Source organism: Perissodus microlepis, chromosome 10 (genome assembly GCF_051167445.1).
Source record: "Perissodus microlepis isolate ML-2025 ecotype Zambia chromosome 10, ASM5116744v1, whole genome shotgun sequence".
Lineage (NCBI taxonomy): Eukaryota > Metazoa > Chordata > Actinopteri > Cichliformes > Cichlidae > Perissodus > Perissodus microlepis.
Window position 1 is genome coordinate 20,076,100 of NC_140470.1, and position 18,817 is coordinate 20,094,916.

Here is an 18,817-nt window from a genome sequence, read left to right on the forward strand (position 1 = left end):
CTTTGTGTTGGTTTAAATGAAGATGAAAGGAAAGAATGTGTGGTTGTGGTTTTATAGCTCTGTGTGCTAAGCAGCTGAAAGACTGCTGATTTTTCCGAAGCCAAATTTTCAATATCAGGGCCAGAAATGAAGAGGAGGAGATGGTGTAGGGCTGTCAGGAAGGGCAGGAGGCGCTGTTGAGTCATAGCCCAACGAGTTTGTAGGATTTTGACCCTTCGATGTTCCGGTTGTGCGACTGAATAACTCATGTTTAGCAGCATTAAGCGAGAATGTATCAGGGACGAACAATGTTCAAAATTTTTCGTGCTTGTAAAATGAGACCGACGAGGATGGGATTCGAACCCACGCGTGCAGAGCACAATGGATTAGCAGTCCATCGCCTTAACCACTCGGCCACCTCGTCATGTGCTCTACCCTTTCGAAGACTTTGGTACATATACACACTTATCTGACTGCTATAGTCTGTTTCTTGTTAGCATTTCCTGAACCTACCTGCTGTGGTTAACGGCGGTGTTCTTCAAACTTAATCTTGTTCAAATTCACAATGTGAAACGCGTTAAAAAGCTCGGCATAGCTGCTCAGTGATTGGCTAAAGTTTCCATCGGCCACGATATATAACCTCTGATTGGCTGAGGGCTGATTCTCTCGTTGAATGAATATAGGAAGTGTGCAGCGTGAGACTGCAATTTGACATTCGCTCAGCGCTATAACGGAATCAAGGTAACGAGTTTTTGAGTTGACTTTTACCTTTATTTATATTTATATTTATCTCACTTGTGTATCAGTTAGCAGACAGTCATACCGATTAATGACTTGCACATTTTGTGATTAATTGTTTTGTTTACAGAAGTCGCCGAGTCTTTAAATGCAGCCGTCTTAGCATGCACTCAGGAAGCTAACGTTATTCAGTTAGCTGTAGCCTCTGTATTCATACTTAATTCAGACACGTACTATCGTTGTGTTGGTGATAGTAGGCTGCTGATTTTAAAAGAGACACAATCAGGATTTATTTTCGTGTGTAGACGCTTCTCTTCATATCAGTTACTGTAGTTTTTTTGGGGGGAAAGTGAAACGGAAAATAAAACAGGCTCGAGTAATATTAACTGATTTTGAATCTGTGCCACGGTCCTGCAAGTCAAGGTTCACTGGACGATCAGCGCCTGTTGTCACAAAAGCTTCTCTCTTTACTGCTTCTCCGAAATATATTTATATGAAATATAACCACACTTCAATTCATGTAATTCCAGTTTCTTTGTACGCTTGTGCTTACAATGTCAATAAAGCTTAGCTTATCTTAAATTCATTTACTTGCCACTGTACTATGCTCTATTTTAACCACTACAGCTCCCAATTGAAGTATATTAAAAAATATGTAAACAGGGCAATCTATTAAAGAATTAGTGTTAATTTCTAAGAATCATTAAAAACTTATTTGGGAACTATAATCATTAGGTGAAGTCCTTTTGTGTTTTATTGCAAACTGAAAATCTGAGTATATTAGGGTACCAAGAGAGCAACTATAGTACTGGATAGGAATTCAGGAGTGGCAGACAAGAATGTGAGGGTGGTGAAGGACGTGAGGTAAGTGAGGTGTGGTAGGGGTGACAGATGATTTTAAGGTGGGGGTGGAATTACATCAGAGATCTGAGCCCTTTCTTGTTTGCAGCATTGATGGGCAGGCTGACAGATGAGGTCAGATGAGAGTCTCCAGCTTTGGGGGCTGCAGTGAGAATATAGAGCAGGTGGAAGAGAGACTGGAGAGGTGGAAGTATGTTCTGGAGACAAGAGTAATGAAAGTTTTTGAAGCAAGACAAGAATACGTGTGTGTGTGTGTGAATGACAAGGAAGCACTTTTAACAGTGAAGATGCATGAAGTAGAGGCAGTAAAGATGTTAAAGGGACGAACTGTGCACAAGAGGGGTCAAGAAGCAAGTGCAGGCAGGGTTGAGCTTGGAGTGGTGGAGATGAGTGCCTGGAATAATTTGTGACAAAAGGATAGCAGCAAAACTGAAAGGGAAGATGTGCAAGAGTGAGACCTGGTATGTCTTTTATTTATTTATTTTTTTTAAACCTGTCCGGCCTGGCAGCATTTGCAATCAAATTTATGATCTAAATATATTCTTGTGACAAACATGTTTGCTTGAGGAGCTCTGTAGACTCTCTATAGCAGGGTTGGGGAACTCCAGGCCTCAAGGGCCAGTGTCGTGCTGTGTTAGATAGGACCCTGGGTCAACACACCTGAGTCAAATGATTAGTTCATTACCAGGCTTCTGGAGAACTTCAAGACATGTTGAGGAGGTAATTTAGCCATTTAAATCAGCTATGTTGGATCAAGGCCTGAAGTTCCCCCACCCCTGCTCCATAGGCTGCTTGTTCATTTTTCTTCTTCCTTTATCTATTTATTAATTTCTATTATTATTATTAATACTATTATTTTTCACAGCAGTTCCAAAATATATCAATGTCAGAGCTAACAGGCAGGGGAAAAGACAGAAAGAAAAAAGAGAGGGGGAGAAAATAAGAGAACTATAAAGAGGTGACAGAGCACATGTAGAAAAGCAGTGGGTTGCCCAAATGTGCACGTGTGTCATGATAATGTACTTGATAATGATGGCAAGAAACTGCAATAACGCAACCAACAAGCCAAAGAGAAGTTTTTGGGGGCCTGAAGACCCAAGGCTACAGATCTCAATGGCAACCATGTGCCCTCTGCGTTGACAGAGAAATGTTCGGTGTATGTGTTGGTGTGTGAGCGTATGATGTGTAAAAAGATGAGTATGACTGAAAATCGGATGGATATTAAAATGGAAGGGGACACACAGATAGTGATGGTCAATTTGATTCTTTTTACTGAATAGAGTTTTAATGAGTCACTCACCAAAGTGAATCGAGTTTTTTGAGTCATTTGGTTCACTGAGTCAGTCGACCAGAGAGTGCAAAAAATGTACATTTTCACTCAAACTTAATTTGTTTCTCTTTTCATGTAAATCCTACTGCTAAGATGAATGATTCTAAAAGAAAACAACTATTTTATAGAGCAAAAACATTTCTAAAATTAAGCAATTTCCTATCAAATTGCTTAATAAACATTTATTTTATTTTATTTTAATATATTTTTATTTTTTATTTTATTAGCATTTTCCTTAAATGTGTTAAATATATATTTTCTCATGTAAATGTCCACTGAGCTGTGAGCCAGGGGGCGGTAATGCGCCTTAACATTGGTTGCCAACCAAGAAGAAGAAGCTGTGAGCCAGGAGGGAGGGGGTGAGCAAGTCCTGAGTGATTCGCTTACGATTCAGCACAGGAGGGAGGGGGTTAGTGAGTGAGTGATTCGTTCCTCTATGATTCAGCACAGGAGGGAGGGGGTGAGCGAGTCCTTAGTGATTCGCTCACGCTTACGATTCAGCACAGGAGGTAGGGGGTTAGTGAGTCCTGAGTGATTCGCTTAGGCTTACGATTCAGCACAGGAAGGAGGGGGTGAGTGAGTGATTCGTTCGCTCTATGATTCAGCACAGGAAGGGAGGGGGTGAGTAGCTCAAATGTGCTGTTAGCATGTTAGCAGAGCGATGCTACTGTGAACCGAGGAGCTATTTTCTTGATGTGAGCTTCTACTCAGGGTTTTTTCTTCCAGTTCAGAGCAGAAATTTTTTTTTGTTACGATACTGGATGTTGTGTTTTTCTCCACAATTTTAATTATAAGCTAGATACATTGTTGCTAACAGGAACAGGGATGAGTCAGTTGGGCTTGTGAATCATGAGTCAGTAAAGTGATTCTCGAGTATTGAACGATTCGTTCATGATTCGCGCATCACTACACACAGACATCAGTTTTACATAAAGACACACACCCATCCCCTTCGTCTCCCCCCTTTCCACACCTATCCACCACCCCACCCTCACCTCTTAGGATGGATAAGTTCATTTCTGAACTTATCCATCCTAACTGTCACCAGTTAGGAGACAAAGTTAGAGAGACAAGGCTGAGATGTTTTGGACATGCGCAGAGGAGGGATAGTGGATATAATGGACAAAGGATGTTGAATATGGAGCTGCAAAGGGAGGAGAAAAAGAAGACAACCACAGAAGAAGTTCAAGGATTGGTGTGGTAGAGGAGGATGCTAGATATTAGGTGAGATGACCTGGTGGTGACCCCTAAAGGGACCAACCAAAAGAGGAAGAACAAGAAGCTGGCAAACCCAAACAGTTTAAGATCAAAGCTATACTTGATGATTATTCAAGATTTTATCTTCTATATACAGAATTATAAACAAACTCTTAAAAAGACTCTTAAAATAATTATACATAGAAGTCATTCTAGTATCTGTAGGACTGTTGCAAGTAAATATCAGTGTGTTTGTATCGTACACAAGCTGTTCTACACTGCGTATCCTGCCTGACAGAGACAGGTGTGCAAATACCCACGGTTTAAAAAAAAAAGAAAGTTGTAGGTTCTAACTTGAAGCACCACTTATCTTGTTGTCCCACATTTCCTCCTAACATGTTCCCCACTTTCCTTCCCTGCTATTTTAATACAGTACCTTATCGCCAGTGTTAACGTTCAGACTCAAGATGGTGGACTCCCAGTACTACCTCCCAAATGACATTGGAATTTCCGCACTCGACTGCAGCGAGGCCTTTCGTTTGCTTTCACCTCAGGAGAAGATGTACGCCCACTACCTGTCACGCGCATCTTGGTATGTTACTAATGCAAAGATGTGAGAATGTCAACACTCTGAAATTACATGTTTCACCTTCTTGAAACAACAAAAGACTTCAGGTTATTTAAAATTTGCGTCCTGCTGGTTTTAAAAATAACAAATGTAAATACATCTGTTTGAACATTTGTCTTAGGTATGGCGGTCTGGTAGTACTGCTGCAGACATCCCCCGAGTCTGCAAACATCTTTGTCTTGCTGCAGAGAATCTTCAGGAAGCAAACGCCTGCACAGCTGGAACAGGTCACCACAGCAGCTGGGCTCAGCTCTGAGGAGTATCAGGTACACGGCCTCGCCGTCTCTCTGCCGTTTCATTTCTTTCTAAAACAAGCTTTCATCCACAAACGGCTGCAGCCATATAAAAATGTTTCTTCGATGTTTTCTCGTTTATGATATTCAGGCCTTTCTGGTGTATGCAGCAGGTCTGTATGCAAACATGGGCAACTACAAGTCTTTTGGAGACACAAAGTTCATCCCAAATCTGCCTAAGGTAAAAAAGGCCTGCAGTAAGAGTTGTCAATCCAGTTTAGATACTTTTTAACCAGATTATAGGTTGAGGACAACTGTAAAAGCAGCTTCGTAGAGTGTAAACACGAAGCTAACGAAATGTAACTTTAGAAACCTGAAAAATATCAGTGGTGTTCAGAACAAGTGTGCCTGATATAGTGTAATCTGATGTGTTTATCATTGAAAACAATGCTGCTGCCTTTTAAGCTGTCTGCATCTGTGGCATGAACACTAGGACAAGCTGAAAGCGCTGGTTTGGGCCAGCCAGGCCTTTCAGGAGCAGCCGGCTGAGATGGAGGCTCTGTGGGACAGCTGCTCCTGTCTCCTCTACTCGCTGGAAAACAGACAGAAACAGCTGGGGCTGGGCGACAAGGTGAGATCTTTTAATCATTTAAAGCAAAGTGCAGGCTGGCTGGTTAACAATTTTGATTAAATAGCCAGTGGTTTTCGTAGATGGGAGAAATGTGACAAATGGTTTTGGCCTCAGCTGCAAAAGTTTTGTTCTCTTTGGTTTTATTTTGACTTCTTCTTCTTCTTCTTTTCCCCCCCCCCTTAATTCTGAGATTTTATCTGCCTTTTAGGAAAGCAGTAAATATGCTTGTTCCCTGTGAGAGGATGCATGGCTCATTGACTCGATTTGTTTTGTTTGCTTCAGGGAATTACCACCTATTTCTCAGGAAACTGCTGCCTGGAGGATGCTGAGCTGGCTCAGAAGTTCCTCGACTCAAAAGTAAGCAAATTCACATCTAAAATAAATATTTTATTGTTTCTTTTATCTCTTTTAATCTCCTTCTTATAATAAATGTGTTTTTCATCTGCCTTTGAGTCTTACTCAGTTTATTCTTGTCGCTTGTTTCTAGAAATTGTCTGCCTACAACACGCGTCTGTTTAAGAAGGAAGATGGAGGGAAAACCTGCTATGAGGTCCGCTTGGCTTCAGCTGTGCAAAAAGGTCAAACTGCAGTTAAAAAAGCCAAAACAAAGGGGGAAAATGGCATGCAAAAAGTATTTCAATATATATTAATGAAAATAAATAAATAATTGGTTCACAGACTGCGCAGTGGATGGGGAGTGCGAGTCCTGCTGTGGCAGCTTCAGCTTTGAAGACAAAGAGTTCACTGTGAAGAGGGGAGACTATAGCAGTGTCATGGAAAAAGTCTGCTATTATCTTGAAAAAGCACAGGTGAGACGGCTAAGAATGCAGTGGAGCTTACATGAATACCAGTTTTATCATTTAAATCTAAAACATAAAGTTGGGTTAGTAAAATATCAGTAATTGTCTTTACGAGAAGATTGAGTGAACCAAAAAATGTTTCTGTCAGAGTTCTAGTTATAAAATAAGTTTTGTTTTGTTCATCATCATCATTTATTTATATAGCACTTTAAAAACACACCTGGTAAACCAAAGTGTTGTACAATACAAATATAAATATAGTAATAAAATAGCAGAAACCAGACGTAGCAATAAAATTAATAAAAATGTCAGTTACCCACAGAGTTAAAAGCCAGGGAATAAAAATAGGATTTTAATAAGGACTTAAAAACTGGCACTGATGTAGCCTGTCTAATATGGAGAGGAAGGTTATTCCAAAGCATCGGCGCTGCAACAGAGAACACTCGGTCTCCTCTAAGTTTCAGCCGTGACTTTGGGACCGAAAGCAACAACTGCTCAGCTGACCGAAGGGAACGAATGGGGACGTGGGGCTTCATTAGTCAGACAAATAAACAGGTGCCAGACCATTTAGAGATTTAAAAACCAATAAAAGGACTTTAAAACGGATCCTAAATTCAATTAGAATCCAATGTAGAGAGGCCAAAATCGGAGTGATGTGGTCAAATTTCCTTCTGCCAGTTAAAAATCGTGCCGCAGCATTTTGCACTAGTTGCAAGTGTGACAAAGTGCCCTGCCCAACCCCTGTTAAAAGAGAATTTGTTTGTGAATGTCTTGCAGGCCTATGCTGCCAATGAGAACCAGAGGAAGATGCTTGAGGAGTACACACGCAGCTTCACCTTAGGCTCCATTGACGCACATAAAGAGGGTTCGCGCTACTGGATTAAAGACAAGGGGCCGATTGTGGAGAGGTGAGTCCACTAATCAGCAGCACAGTACGTTTATGAGATCCCCGATGAATTTTAGAGAGGGACTGTTTTAGCACCGTTTAAATTCTGCTGCACAGTGAAATTGATTTATTATATTTCCTGCCTATTTACTTCCCCATAAAACTCATTCTGATCTTTGCACTGTGAATGAATACCGCTCTTCACTCTACTCCTTATTATCCCTTCATTTCCTCCCCGTCTTGCTTCCTCTCAGTTATATAGGTTTCATCGAGAGCTACAGAGACCCATTTGGCTCCAGAGGAGAGTTTGAAGGTAAGTGCCAAGCTGATGAAGAAGAGCGATACTGTCATGACTATTGTTGTGCAAGCTGTGATCTTATGGGTCTCTTTGGGTTTTATTTCCTGCTGGTTGGCCGAGCTTACTTAAGTAGATGGACTTAGCATCTCCACTGGATACATTTCTGTGTTTTGCCCCAATAGTAATTGCAGCCTGTGGTCTTTAAATGAACACGCACTGTAAAGGATGTTGTTTAGTACTACTGTTGAAATGCTGGATCTAATTTGGGCAGCATATGTCCAAGTGTCCATGAATCCTTATCAGTTTGAGACTGATAAGGATTTTTTTTTTTTTTTCTTTTCTCTCCCAACCTACTCTTGGCTCTGTGTGATGTCAGTGAGAGTGGCGATCCCTTATATGGTTATTTCAGGCACATGCCGATCAGCAAAAATTTGTGTTAAAGGGAGGGGGAAGGGAGCTAAAAAAAGCTTGTTTGAAACGGTGGAAAATCTGAGTGTGTGCACCAAGGGACGGATGAATAACAATTTAAGCTGTGAGTCATGCAAAACTACTCCAGTAGAGTCGAAAAATAAAAATACAGACCTGGAAATGAGCATTAAAAAATTACGTGGTTTCCTGAGTTTATTGCGTCATGCTGTTTTAGGTTTTGTGGCCGTTGTGAACAAGGCGATGAGTGAGCGTTTCGCCAAACTGGTGAGTTCAGCAGAAGTCTTGCTTCCTGAGTTGCCTTGGCCACAGGAGTTTGAGAAGGATACGTTCCTTAAACCGGACTTCACCTCACTGGACGTTCTCACCTTCGCTGGGAGTGGAATACCAGCTGGCATCAACATCCCCAACTGTACGTGCGCAGAAATCTCTGACACTGTCAAACAGCTGAGTCCAGCTTAATTACAGCATTGAGCATGTTTGTTTTTATATAGACGATGACATCAGACAGACAGAGGGCTTTAAAAACGTGTCGCTTGGTAACGTGCTGGCTGTAGCCTATGCAACGCAAAAAGAAAAACTGACCTTCCTGGAGGAGGGGGACAAGGTATTTTACACATTTTTCTGATTCTCTTAAACACCATCTCTGTTTTCCATTCACACACCTGTGTAATAATACATTCTCCTGATTCTTCTGTTTTCTCCAGGATTTGTTTATCAAATGGAAGGGCCCATCGTTCGAAGTGCAGGTTGGACTTCACGAGCTTCTGGGTCATGGGAGTGGAAAGCTGTTTGTCCAGGTCTGTTTACTTCCTGTGGTGTGTTAAGAGCAGCAGATATAGTCCGTTCCTCTTTGTAAAATGTTTCATTTAATGATTTTTTTTTTTTTTTTTTCTGGACAATTTAAAAAATAAATAAATAAATAAATAAATTAAAAAAAATAAAATAAAATAAAATAAAAAATCAGTGAATAAATCTAGTTTGTGTCCTCAATCTCCATCCATAGGATGACAAGGGCAAGTTTAACTTTGACCAAAGTAAGGTGATCAACCCAGAGACCGGTGAACCGGTGAGTTTGTTTTTGTGTGCACCTTTCGGTTTGGTTTTAAAATCTAATGGCCATTTTCATGCTTTAGTTTTCAGTTGCTGAATAAAAGACTTAATGTGTGAACATGCGTTTCAGGTGTCCAGCTGGTATCGGGGCAGCGAGACCTGGGACAGTAAGTTCTCCACGATTGCTTCTTCTTATGAAGAATGCCGCGCTGAGTGTGTCGGACTCTATTTGTGCCTCAACAAACAAGTGCTCAGGTATGTCCTGCACACTGTATCTTATAATAAATATGTGTTATATATGTTAAACTAACTTACACATCCCACCTTAACCAAAAAGTTTTCTTATTGGTGTCTACAGGTAACAATCACTCCCAGCAGTGAAATTCTTAGGCTCAGCACCTCCTCAATATTTCATGTAGAGAAGCAAATATTGCACATAAAGTAAAAATAAAAAGGAGATCAAACTGTATAAATAAGAAAATAAAAGTCACATTTGGATTGAAAAGTCTCCCTCAAATTTCCATAAACTGACAGATTTTTGCAGCTGGGAAAATATTTGTGGGATCCAAGAACAAAAACAAAGGCTTTCAATCTATTTAAATATGTAATGAATATTAAAAAAAACAAACTCCAGAGCCAAGTGAAATAGTGCTCACTTTATTTGGATGTTTGGAAACTTTAAGCAGCTCTTCAGTCCACTTTTTTACAGATATTTTTCAGTCTTACTCCAGTTTGTGGACATGGATGGGTTTTTTTTTTTTTTGTTTTTTTTTTTGTTAAATATATGTAAGTGGGTTGGAGGGAGTGGTCATTATGTATGTTCAAGAGTGTGGCTGATGCTCTGTGGGGTCGGTGTGTTTACATCCATGTGTTTCTGTGCCAGTATTTTTGGCCATGAGGGTCAGGATGCAGATGATGTGGTGTACATAAACTGGCTCAGCATGGTCAGAGCGGGACTGCTGGGCCTGGAGTTCTACACACCTGAGAGCAAGAGCTGGAGACAGGTAATGTGTCTGCTCACTGAGCAGTTTTCCTCTTACTAGTGGCCTCTTTTCACTTCTTCTTCAAAGTTGCAAAGTATTAGCTGAACAGTTTCTACAATCAAGCATACAGAACGTTGACTATGTGTTTCTTACAGCCTCAGCTCGATACGTCTGTGTCATTTTTATAAATAAGCTGATGGTAAATTTCAGTTTGTTTGTTAGACAGTATGTCAAATGTATGTGGCGTTATGTGTTTGCGTCAGGCTCACATGCAGGCTCGATTCGTCATCCTACGCGTGCTGCTGGAGGCTGGAGAGGGCCTGGTGGGCCTGGAGGAAGTAACGGGAGAAGATGGCAAGCCCGATGCACGAATTACACTGGACCGAAGCAAGATCCCCACCGTGGGCAAGAACGCCATCCATAGGTTCCTTTGTAAACTGCAGGTAATCAATACTTCTCCAATCAATGGATACAAAATAGAATAATTCACTAGAATCGATTTGACAACTACATGCACCACTACACTACCCTTGTTTTTGTATTAAAATCAAAGAAGCAGAAAATTAAGCAGCAACAATTTTGAATAGCAGTTGAGTGTTTTGTTTAAAAAAAATATATATTAAACTTAATTGTGTGCACCATGGCAAATGTGAATTTGTGTATTATTTACTTTTGCAGTAACTTATAGTTAGGATTTTAGTTTGAGGGTTGAACAAAACAATGAAATGAGTCAAGCTTTTGTAACTTGTTTTGCAACTAGATTGATCCAAACTTTCCACCTAAGTTTACTCTAAGCCATCATCTAAGCTTTATTGTGTCTTTCTGTTGATTTCACTCAGTATGCTGTTAAGCTGAATCCACAGTTTGTAAACTGATTTGTAGGTCTTTAAGTCGACGGCAGACGTGGAAGGAGGCAGGGCTTTCTATGACAACTACTCCACCGTAAGCGACACTGGCGCTCACAACTTTTTGCGCCTGCGCGAGACGGTGCTGCTGAGGAAGGAGGCTCGCAAGATGTTTGTTCAAGCCAACACAAGAATCAGCGGTATGTAAATGACTCTGTTTTAACAGGGTGCTGTCTGATTTATTTATTTGTTTGATAACCGGTCTAGCTGTTTTCACTTCCATAAGCATGTGATGATTAGGGTTGGGATTGGGGGAAACGAAACAGCATAGTATCGCCATAATTTGCATGGTAATAAGGTATCAATTTTAAAACACTATTGGAATACTGCAAACAAGAGGGCTCAGAATGTGATTTTTATTTATTTATTTTTGGACATTCTGTTACCAATTGCAACTGATCGCAAGGCAATTGCACAGGTTGGCTGATAGACGGCAAGCGTTCTGGAAACATTCACAGTCTGACTTGGACTGATTTATCAGAAACGGGTTGAATGCATTTGCCAGCTTATCTCCCCTTTCAATTACAGACTGATAGATGGTCTTATGGCAGCTTTTAGTGACAGAGTTGATCTCATTTTGCAGCAAAAAACTTGTGATATAAACTTATCTGGTTGGATAAAACATATTGACTTGATTGAGTTCAATGTCTGCATTATTTTCAGTTGAAAAAAGGAGAAATCATGATTTTACAGATCCCAAAATGTTAAGTCTGATGAATATAGTATTGTGAGGTAATGAATGGAAAGGATGATTACGCTTCTCTATATCCAAGTTTTATTTGGAAGCTTCCAAAAATACCTTTCTGGAGTTTGCTTAAAGACCACGTGTCAAACCTGTAATGGCACTGCTTCATCCTCGCATAGAAATATTAACAATTGTACAAATATACCTCTCTGACCTGTCTTATGGTCGGAGGGTAAGATGGCGCCGCCATTGCGTGCAATAGGTCGGCAGCTTTATGAAATTTCCCCTTGTGGGACTAATAAAGGTATATCAAATCAAATGGCATTAAAAATATATTAACTGTTCAACTTGTTGTTGTGACAGACAACAGTTATACAAGCATACAAACAAGTGAATTAGCTCTGTTCTGCCAGAGTTAATCATTCAGTCTGTGTGTGTTTGATTTCCAGGGGATAGTGTTGAGCTGGTGGAATACGAAGGCGGCGCAGCAGGTTTGATTCGTTCCTTTACCGAGCGCTTCCAAGACGATGCAGAGCAGCTGGAGTCCGGCCTGCTGGAGCTGAGCAAACAAGACGCTCCCTGCTGGTGTTGATGTGTGGAGGGAGGGAGAATCTGCTTTGCAATTTCCAAAAAGTACCAACAGAAATCAGATTTTTTTTTTTTTTTTTTTTTTTTTTTTTTTTCTTTGCAACTGTATGCAATAGCAAAATGATTCTTTCTCACATCCAATAAAGCCATAGAACCAGAGCAGCCACAACTTTTCAAGCACCAACGGATTCTTAAGCACTCTGGTTCAGTGTCAGGTCTGTTTCTGATGACAATTGTCAGACACAGTGTGAGTGAGATGATTATTAATAGCTCATCACTCTTGCAGATGTCTTTGGCAAACACTTTTCTAACGAGAAGTAAGAACTAAACCAATGTAACCCTGACACTTAAACAGTTAAAGCATTGAAAGAAATGCTTTTACAAATCTTTATGGTAACTCAAAGTGATTGAAGTGAATACTTTTTTACAGTCAACTCATGGCTACAGATTTTACAGTCTTCACAGCTGGTCCTTTTTAGTTTTATGGCCATTTCTGTGTTAATGACTTGAGAGGTTTAGACTGTTAACTAGCTCCAGTGACAACTTAATGTTGACTGTAAGGCAAAGTAATACTTCGGGGTTTTTTTTGCCCAGTTTGGTATTAAGGCATATTGGATTAGTGTTATTCCTCTTTCTGGTGAGTTGGACTAGTAAGTATTTTTGATGTTGACTCTGAACAAATTAAAAAAAAAAAAAAAAAAATCAATTTGATAAGATCTGGGTGGTATTTTTTTTCTTTCCTTCCAGAATCATAGCAGGTTTCATTTTCATAAACTCACTTTTACTACACGTTAATAAAGAGTCACCCTGAAGAAACTACTGGCATTCTGAAGTAATCCCAGGGATTAGTAATATGATTGAAAGGCAGTTTAAGCTGTTTGCTCGTTAGATGCTTTTGTACCATCGCCCTGTTTGTCGGATGTATCAGGAGTAGGGGTGGGTTTTAATAATCGATTCATCGATTAAAATCGATTCTGGCTTGGATAACGTGATATCGATTCATTAAAATCCTGAATCGATTTTTTTTTTTTTTTATATATAAATGTATTTTGCCCAAAATTCCAGAATCTCAGGTGAAACCTCACAAAATTTCAACAACCACCAAACATCTAAAACAGTAAATGAGAGCAGGTACACTGCTTCTGCACAAAGACGTAAACACAAAGCGCGGACCCGCTGACGGATCAGAATCAGTGAGATGTCGCCTTTCTCACCGACGGCACGGACACTGTCGAGGCTGAAAGCCGACAGCTCGCTGATTCTGATGTTTCGGCAGGTCCGCGCTTTGTGTTTACGCCCTTTTTACGCTGATTCTAAAGCTGTTAGTTTGATCTCTCTCCAAACAATATTGACCGAACCAGCAGCAAAAGAAGATCCAAACTACGCTTCATATAAACATTGTCATGAATTCTCTGACTTTTGCTGTTTTGCTTCCACCACGATAAAAATCACACTTCATGCACAGCTCTCTCTCTCTTTCTCAGTGTACTTCAAGAACAATTTCCCCATCTATCCCCGAAATCTGTTTTCTGCATTATTCGCTTGCTTGTTACGTACAAGTCTACGGTTATTTACAGCGCTGTCAGACGTTTTTTTTTTTTTTTTTTTTTTTTTTTTCCTTTTACTTCCGAAAAGAAAACCTAATTTCTGCCGTTCAATAGGCTTCTGAACAAATTTAAATTTTTTAAAATTATACAAAATGCAAAACGCTTGGCCGTGTCTCTAATAAAACTGCTGTAACTTTAGAGGTAATGTTCATATGTTGATTAATGGTTTTCTTTCGTTTTTGATGTACTGTGGAATATTTTTATAAAATCCCAGGCCAGGAAAATCACCTTCATGTTTTTCTGTGTTTTATCTTCAGCTACTTTGACACAAAGGCCTCTGCTGTGACGCTCACACCTTTGATAAAGTCTGGAAAGTGTCAGCCTTCCTTTTATAGATACAAAAATATGTCAATGTACTGATCTGAATTACAATATTTCTGACTGTCTGAGGCAAAATTTCCCAGATTCAAATCGAATAGAATCAAATCGCGGATCGAATCGATTCAGGACCCTGTGAATCTGGATCGAATCAATTCTAGAAATCAGTGACGATACCCAGCCCTAATCAGGAGTTTCTGCTGTTTCTTCAGTACTGCAGCTCTCCCTATCGTTTACAGAAGCAGCATTCATTTGTAACACCAAGTCAACCTTTTCCATCTTTTTGTGCTGATCTCCTTTGTATTCTCCATCCTTGTTTTCGATCACTTGTGCTTCCTCCTTCTCTTCAGCTTCACTGTCTGATCTCAACTGATCCGGTGTTGAAGGAGTGGAGTATGTATCGCTGGCCAGCTCTATCAACGGAGAGAAGGGTTGGGAGATGAAGGGAGAGAGAGAGTAGGGGACCTTAGGAGAAAGAGATGGGGACTGATAAGGCGAATGGGAGGGAGAAAGGCTCGGTGAGTCATTAGGGGAGAGAGAAATGTGCATCTTGGGAGATACAGATGGGGACTGATAAGGGGAAAGAGAGGGAGAAGCACTGGGAGAGTCACGAGAGGGGGATTGGAACATTTTGGGGAAAAGAGGTGGCTTAGACAGTGAGGCACAATTGGGGAAACTGATTGTTGGACAGGGTTTCATGTAGTCTGAGTCATCTGGGAGATGCTCCTTTATTGCTGGTGGCTGGGCAGTAGCCTCCTCTTCTTTCACTCCCTCTTTACTTTGGCGTGCTTCCATCTGCTGCTCCTGCATCCCTGGCTGGATCTGAGGAATTGCTGATGAAGGCTGCGGTTGACCACCGCTGGGATTGTTTTGCGTCACCGGCTGGGTATGGCCGTCTTGAGCAGTTTGGCCTTTTCTCAGCTCGACTGTGTCCTGTCCGCTCTTCTGGGCTTTACGCCTCCCCTTGGTTTTTGGCATTAAAGGTGGCGGAGGTGGTGGAGCAAGCGGGGGCGACAGCATGGTCGATGTCTCTGTTGAAACCCGGACTTTGAGGCTGTGCTTGAACATGCGCCGTCTGGATAAAGTGCTCTGAGACTGCAGGAAAAGAGGGTTGATGAAACAGAGAGCGCCCAGCCCAGAGCCACAGTCCAGCTCTAAGGGACTACGCGTCGTGATCGGGCAAAACTCGTGGAACAAGGTGGAATTTAGAGACGATTTCTGGGCGGCAGCATCTGAGTCAGGTGCAGATTTATGCTGGTTGTCTGAGTCTGGCTGTGGAGCTGAGTCAGACGGAGCTGCAGAGCTTGACTGCAGTGCAGACTTAGGCAGGGCGGAGGTTGCAACATCTCGCTTCTTCTCCTTAGCTTTGCGGGGCTTAGGTGTCTCCCGTGGCCCACGGACATTTAGGTGGGAATTCCAAAACTCTACACACCAAAAAAAGTTTTGGTTATTTTAACAAGTTCATCATAACCAAAATTTACTGTGATTCTGATGCGAACAGTGATTTATTTTGAGTAAACATTTTATAAGCTGCATAAATTCAACATCATTGTGACAGTAATTTACTATTGATTTATTATTTTTTTTATTAAATTCACATTTTATACATAAAAGAATTAAGTAAACAGAGGACAGAAAACCTACACACAAACTTCCCCCAGTGCCTGCTTGCTAACCTGCGGCTGAGACATAATTAATGATGTGCTTAAATAAATCCTGGAAGATCAAAGTATTTGAAGTTGAGCATGCTTACAAAATCTTCTATCAGGGGAAAAAATGAAATGACCAACCTATTCCCATGTGTGAGATAGACTCGAGCTCTTTGTGCGATGATGCCCTCGCTATTGCGTCAGGAAGCTCCAGAGGGAATGGTAGCACATCTCTGAAAAGAAACATGCGCCGCAGAGATTAAAAAGATCTGCATTAGTTCTTGCACATAAACAGATATTGGAATGGATTCATGTGGAAGAAGTGATGACAACGTAATAGGACTTGAGCAAGGTTAAAGAATCAAAATTATACTAAAGAACCACTAAGGAAACAGAGAATGAGGAAGGCAACATTTTACCTGCTAACACAGTAAAAGGAAATTAGTCTTGGAAGGTCTGGAAAGCTGATGGCTGAAGTGTCCAGAGACAGAGCTGCGGATGAAGAAAATTCAAATGTCAGGGATGTTTAGTGCGAGGGAACGCTGGCTGGTATTAATAATACAGTTTATCTGAGGAATTATTGAGTAGAATATTGGGTCTTTGGCCTGGAGTATTACTTTAAAAGAAGACAATGAAAGGCATCTTTGCTTTGATCTGAATTCTAGTATTTGTGTAAGTACCGTGTAATACTACAGAAATGATAGTGTGCAGTGTAGTTGTAGTGTAGATTTAAAGCTGTCTGATATTTAATTACGGCATCTTCAGAATGAAAAGATTTTAAAGCTAGGTTAAATAAGACTCATAGAATTGCTGACAACACTGCACTCATCATGGTCTGTGTGTGTGTATTTTTTAAATTTTTATTTGTTGCAATAAATAATAAAGTAAAAACCAAGCAAATGGTGTATATAATACCTAGCCAAAATAATATAATTAAAGAAAATGCTGATTTACATTTATATCCAGCACACGAGTACGGTGTTGGTGCTTCTCCTTGTTAAATGAGAAATTAACTGTGATTAACCACTTTTTTTTTTTTTTTTTTTTGCTCAATTTTACAAGCCACTCCCAGGCATGATTACTGCCCGACCTGCTGGATCAGGAAATAAATTAAATCGAACCTGTCTGACAAAGTGATGTGGGCTGAAAGATCTCAAAAAGCAACAGATCATGCCATGATATAAAGACACTCAAGAAAAGCTGAGAAACAAAGTCACTGACTTCTATCAGTGACTTTGTTTGGTGCTTTGAGACTCCACCAAACCACAGTGAGAGCTATTATCCACATATGGAGTAAACAGTGGTGAACCTTCCCAGGAGTGGCCAGCTGACTAACATTACTCCAAGAGCACATCGACGACTCATCCAAGAGGTCACAAAAGAACATCAAAAGACCTGCAGGCCTCACTTGCCTCAGTGTTCATGATTCATCAATAAGAAAGTGACTGGGCAAAAATGTCATACCATGGCAGACCATTCAAACTTGAAAATTCTCTATATAATAACATTTCTTCCCATCTTTGATCCCTTAATTAATGAAATTATCTAATCAAAAACTGCATTTTGTATTTACTTTGTCTAATATTAACATTTGCTCGATGATCTAACATAAGTATGGCACATATGCAAAAAGAATAAAAGAAATAAGGAAGAAGCTAAATAACTTTTTCACAGCACTCTATTAAACGTTAAGATGCTTTCCTAAAGTGTGAGTAGACTCTTCCAAAGACTACCAAGTGTTGAGGTAATGCGCTTACTGCCTTGCTCCTCTCTGATACCAAACTGCTGAACAAACGATGGCACGCTGTCATCCGTCAAACGCACACAGAGCACGTTTCTTTGGGACGTGCGAGACTTTCGCACCAGGAACGTCTGCAAGACAACACAACTGATTACTGAACGCAACTGGGAGTGCATAAGAAAAGGTAGGAGAGGAAATGTGGATGTGTGTTATGTCTGTGTCTCAGACCCCGGGAGGCTCCCTCTGCAGTATGTGCAGTGCTGTGGCTGGGTTGATTGATAGCTGGAGCCAGACGGGCACTGTAAGCAGGAGACGATCCAGTACACTGATGTTTTTCAGGGAACCCTGACCCCTCAGCTTGCGCTCCGATACTTGGGTGGGCTCTGGGAAATCGTACAGGGGTTCTTCTTGCTGTGCCATCTAAACACATATGCATACAACAACATAGTTAATGTGCTCCAAATCACCATGCAGTCTCATAATGCTACACGTGGTTATGGCATCCTTCTGGACCCCAGTCATGACAGAAAGACGGGTGAGACTGCTGCACACAAACAGAGACACACACCTGTACCATAAATCTGACTGGATTGGACCGGCAAGTCCAGACTTGGTAAAGCACAGCAGCTCAGACAGAGCTTAAATAAAATAGCAACCTATGGTGAACATCTTTAAATTACAGACACACCGACAGCAAACACAAACGCCACAACAGTCATTAGATGTTAAGTAAAAAAGGAGCAAATGTCAAACTGACACACTTATCCTTCTTAATATGAACACATCAATGGGCTGAATCTGACCGCAGCCTATACATGTCAACTTCTGTCTGGACCCGCACGAAGTACATTCCTCTAAAACTTGCACATTTCCTCCGCAAACTGCGCTGTACGCAGGCTTCTAGCGCTACAGTCATGTAATTGTGTGTCACAGCACGCTCATCTTATTTTTAAACAACCAACTCAAACTGTTTTACTACCTCTTTGCTCCGATTCTTCTCCTTCCTTTTCCACCTCCGGATCCACTTTATGATGGCATGCTTCGTGTTCTTCCACCAGCTTTTTTTTTTTTTTTTTTACTACGATGGGAAGTTTACTTCTCTTTCACTCTGGCCTGTCATGACGCGTGCTCTCCGATCTGAAGATGCCTTCTTTTGCTCCTCCTCCTAACCCACCTGATCTCACCTGGAGTCAAGTCAAGTCATCATGACGTCAGACTCACGTGTTCTAGATCCACATAAGACTTGAGTTATGTCTTATTATTGTATTACTTTTTAGTACA

The 18,817-nt window shown here is 40.8% G+C and overlaps 2 protein-coding genes across 3 annotated transcripts; one reads left to right on the plus strand and one right to left on the minus strand.

The window, feature by feature from the left end:
- The first annotated feature begins 257 nt into the window (after positions 1-257).
- dpp3 (dipeptidyl-peptidase 3) lies at positions 258-14,055 on the plus strand. Of its 2 annotated transcripts, none has more exons than XM_084940593.1 (19): positions 258-430; positions 4,539-4,697; positions 4,855-4,999; positions 5,118-5,207; positions 5,460-5,597; positions 5,880-5,954; positions 6,085-6,175; positions 6,276-6,406; positions 7,175-7,305; positions 7,538-7,596; positions 8,225-8,419; positions 8,502-8,614; positions 8,715-8,807; positions 9,014-9,076; positions 9,191-9,315; positions 9,944-10,064; positions 10,307-10,486; positions 10,926-11,088; positions 12,083-14,055. In XM_084940593.1, the coding sequence occupies exons 1-19, from the start codon at positions 270-272 to the stop codon at positions 12,223-12,225; spliced, it is 2,376 nt and encodes a 791-aa protein (XP_084796719.1). In that variant the 5' UTR covers positions 258-269; the 3' UTR covers positions 12,226-14,055. The 2 variants fall into 2 exon arrangements, with proteins under 2 accessions (XP_084796719.1, XP_084796720.1); XM_084940594.1 differs by lacking the exon at positions 258-430 and adding an exon at positions 476-720.
- An 87-nt stretch (positions 14,056-14,142) lies between these two features.
- On the minus strand, positions 14,143-18,764 carry LOC146379375 (uncharacterized). Its single transcript, XM_084940603.1, has 6 exons — positions 18,516-18,764; positions 17,765-17,956; positions 17,553-17,667; positions 16,215-16,287; positions 15,937-16,028; positions 14,143-15,570 (listed from the first exon to the last, which is right to left on the minus strand). The coding sequence occupies exons 2-6, from the start codon at positions 17,954-17,956 to the stop codon at positions 14,330-14,332; spliced, it is 1,713 nt and encodes a 570-aa protein (XP_084796729.1). The 5' UTR covers positions 18,516-18,764; the 3' UTR covers positions 14,143-14,329.
- Positions 18,765-18,817: the final 53 nt, after the last annotated feature.

Excerpts from the sequence above, each read along its gene's own strand:
- dpp3 (XM_084940593.1), top strand. The coding sequence starts at position 270 with ATGTATCAGGGACGAACAATGTTCAAAATTTTTCGTGCTTGTAAAATG. Across the intron at positions 4,698-4,854 it reads TACCTGTCACGCGCATCTTG|GTATGGCGGTCTGGTAGTAC; the intron begins GTATGTTACTAA and ends CATTTGTCTTAG. Across the intron at positions 8,420-8,501 it reads TGGCATCAACATCCCCAACT|ACGATGACATCAGACAGACA; the intron begins GTACGTGCGCAG and ends GTTTTTATATAG.
- LOC146379375 (XM_084940603.1), bottom strand. The coding sequence starts at position 17,956 with ATGGCACAGCAAGAAGAACCCCTGTACGATTTCCCAGAGCCCACCCAA. Across the intron at positions 16,288-17,552 it reads TATCAGAGAGGAGCAAGGCA|CTCTGTCTCTGGACACTTCA; the intron begins GTAAGCGCATTA and ends CTTCATCCGCAG. Across the intron at positions 16,029-16,214 it reads TCCTTTTACTGTGTTAGCAG|AGATGTGCTACCATTCCCTC; the intron begins GTAAAATGTTGC and ends GTTTCTTTTCAG.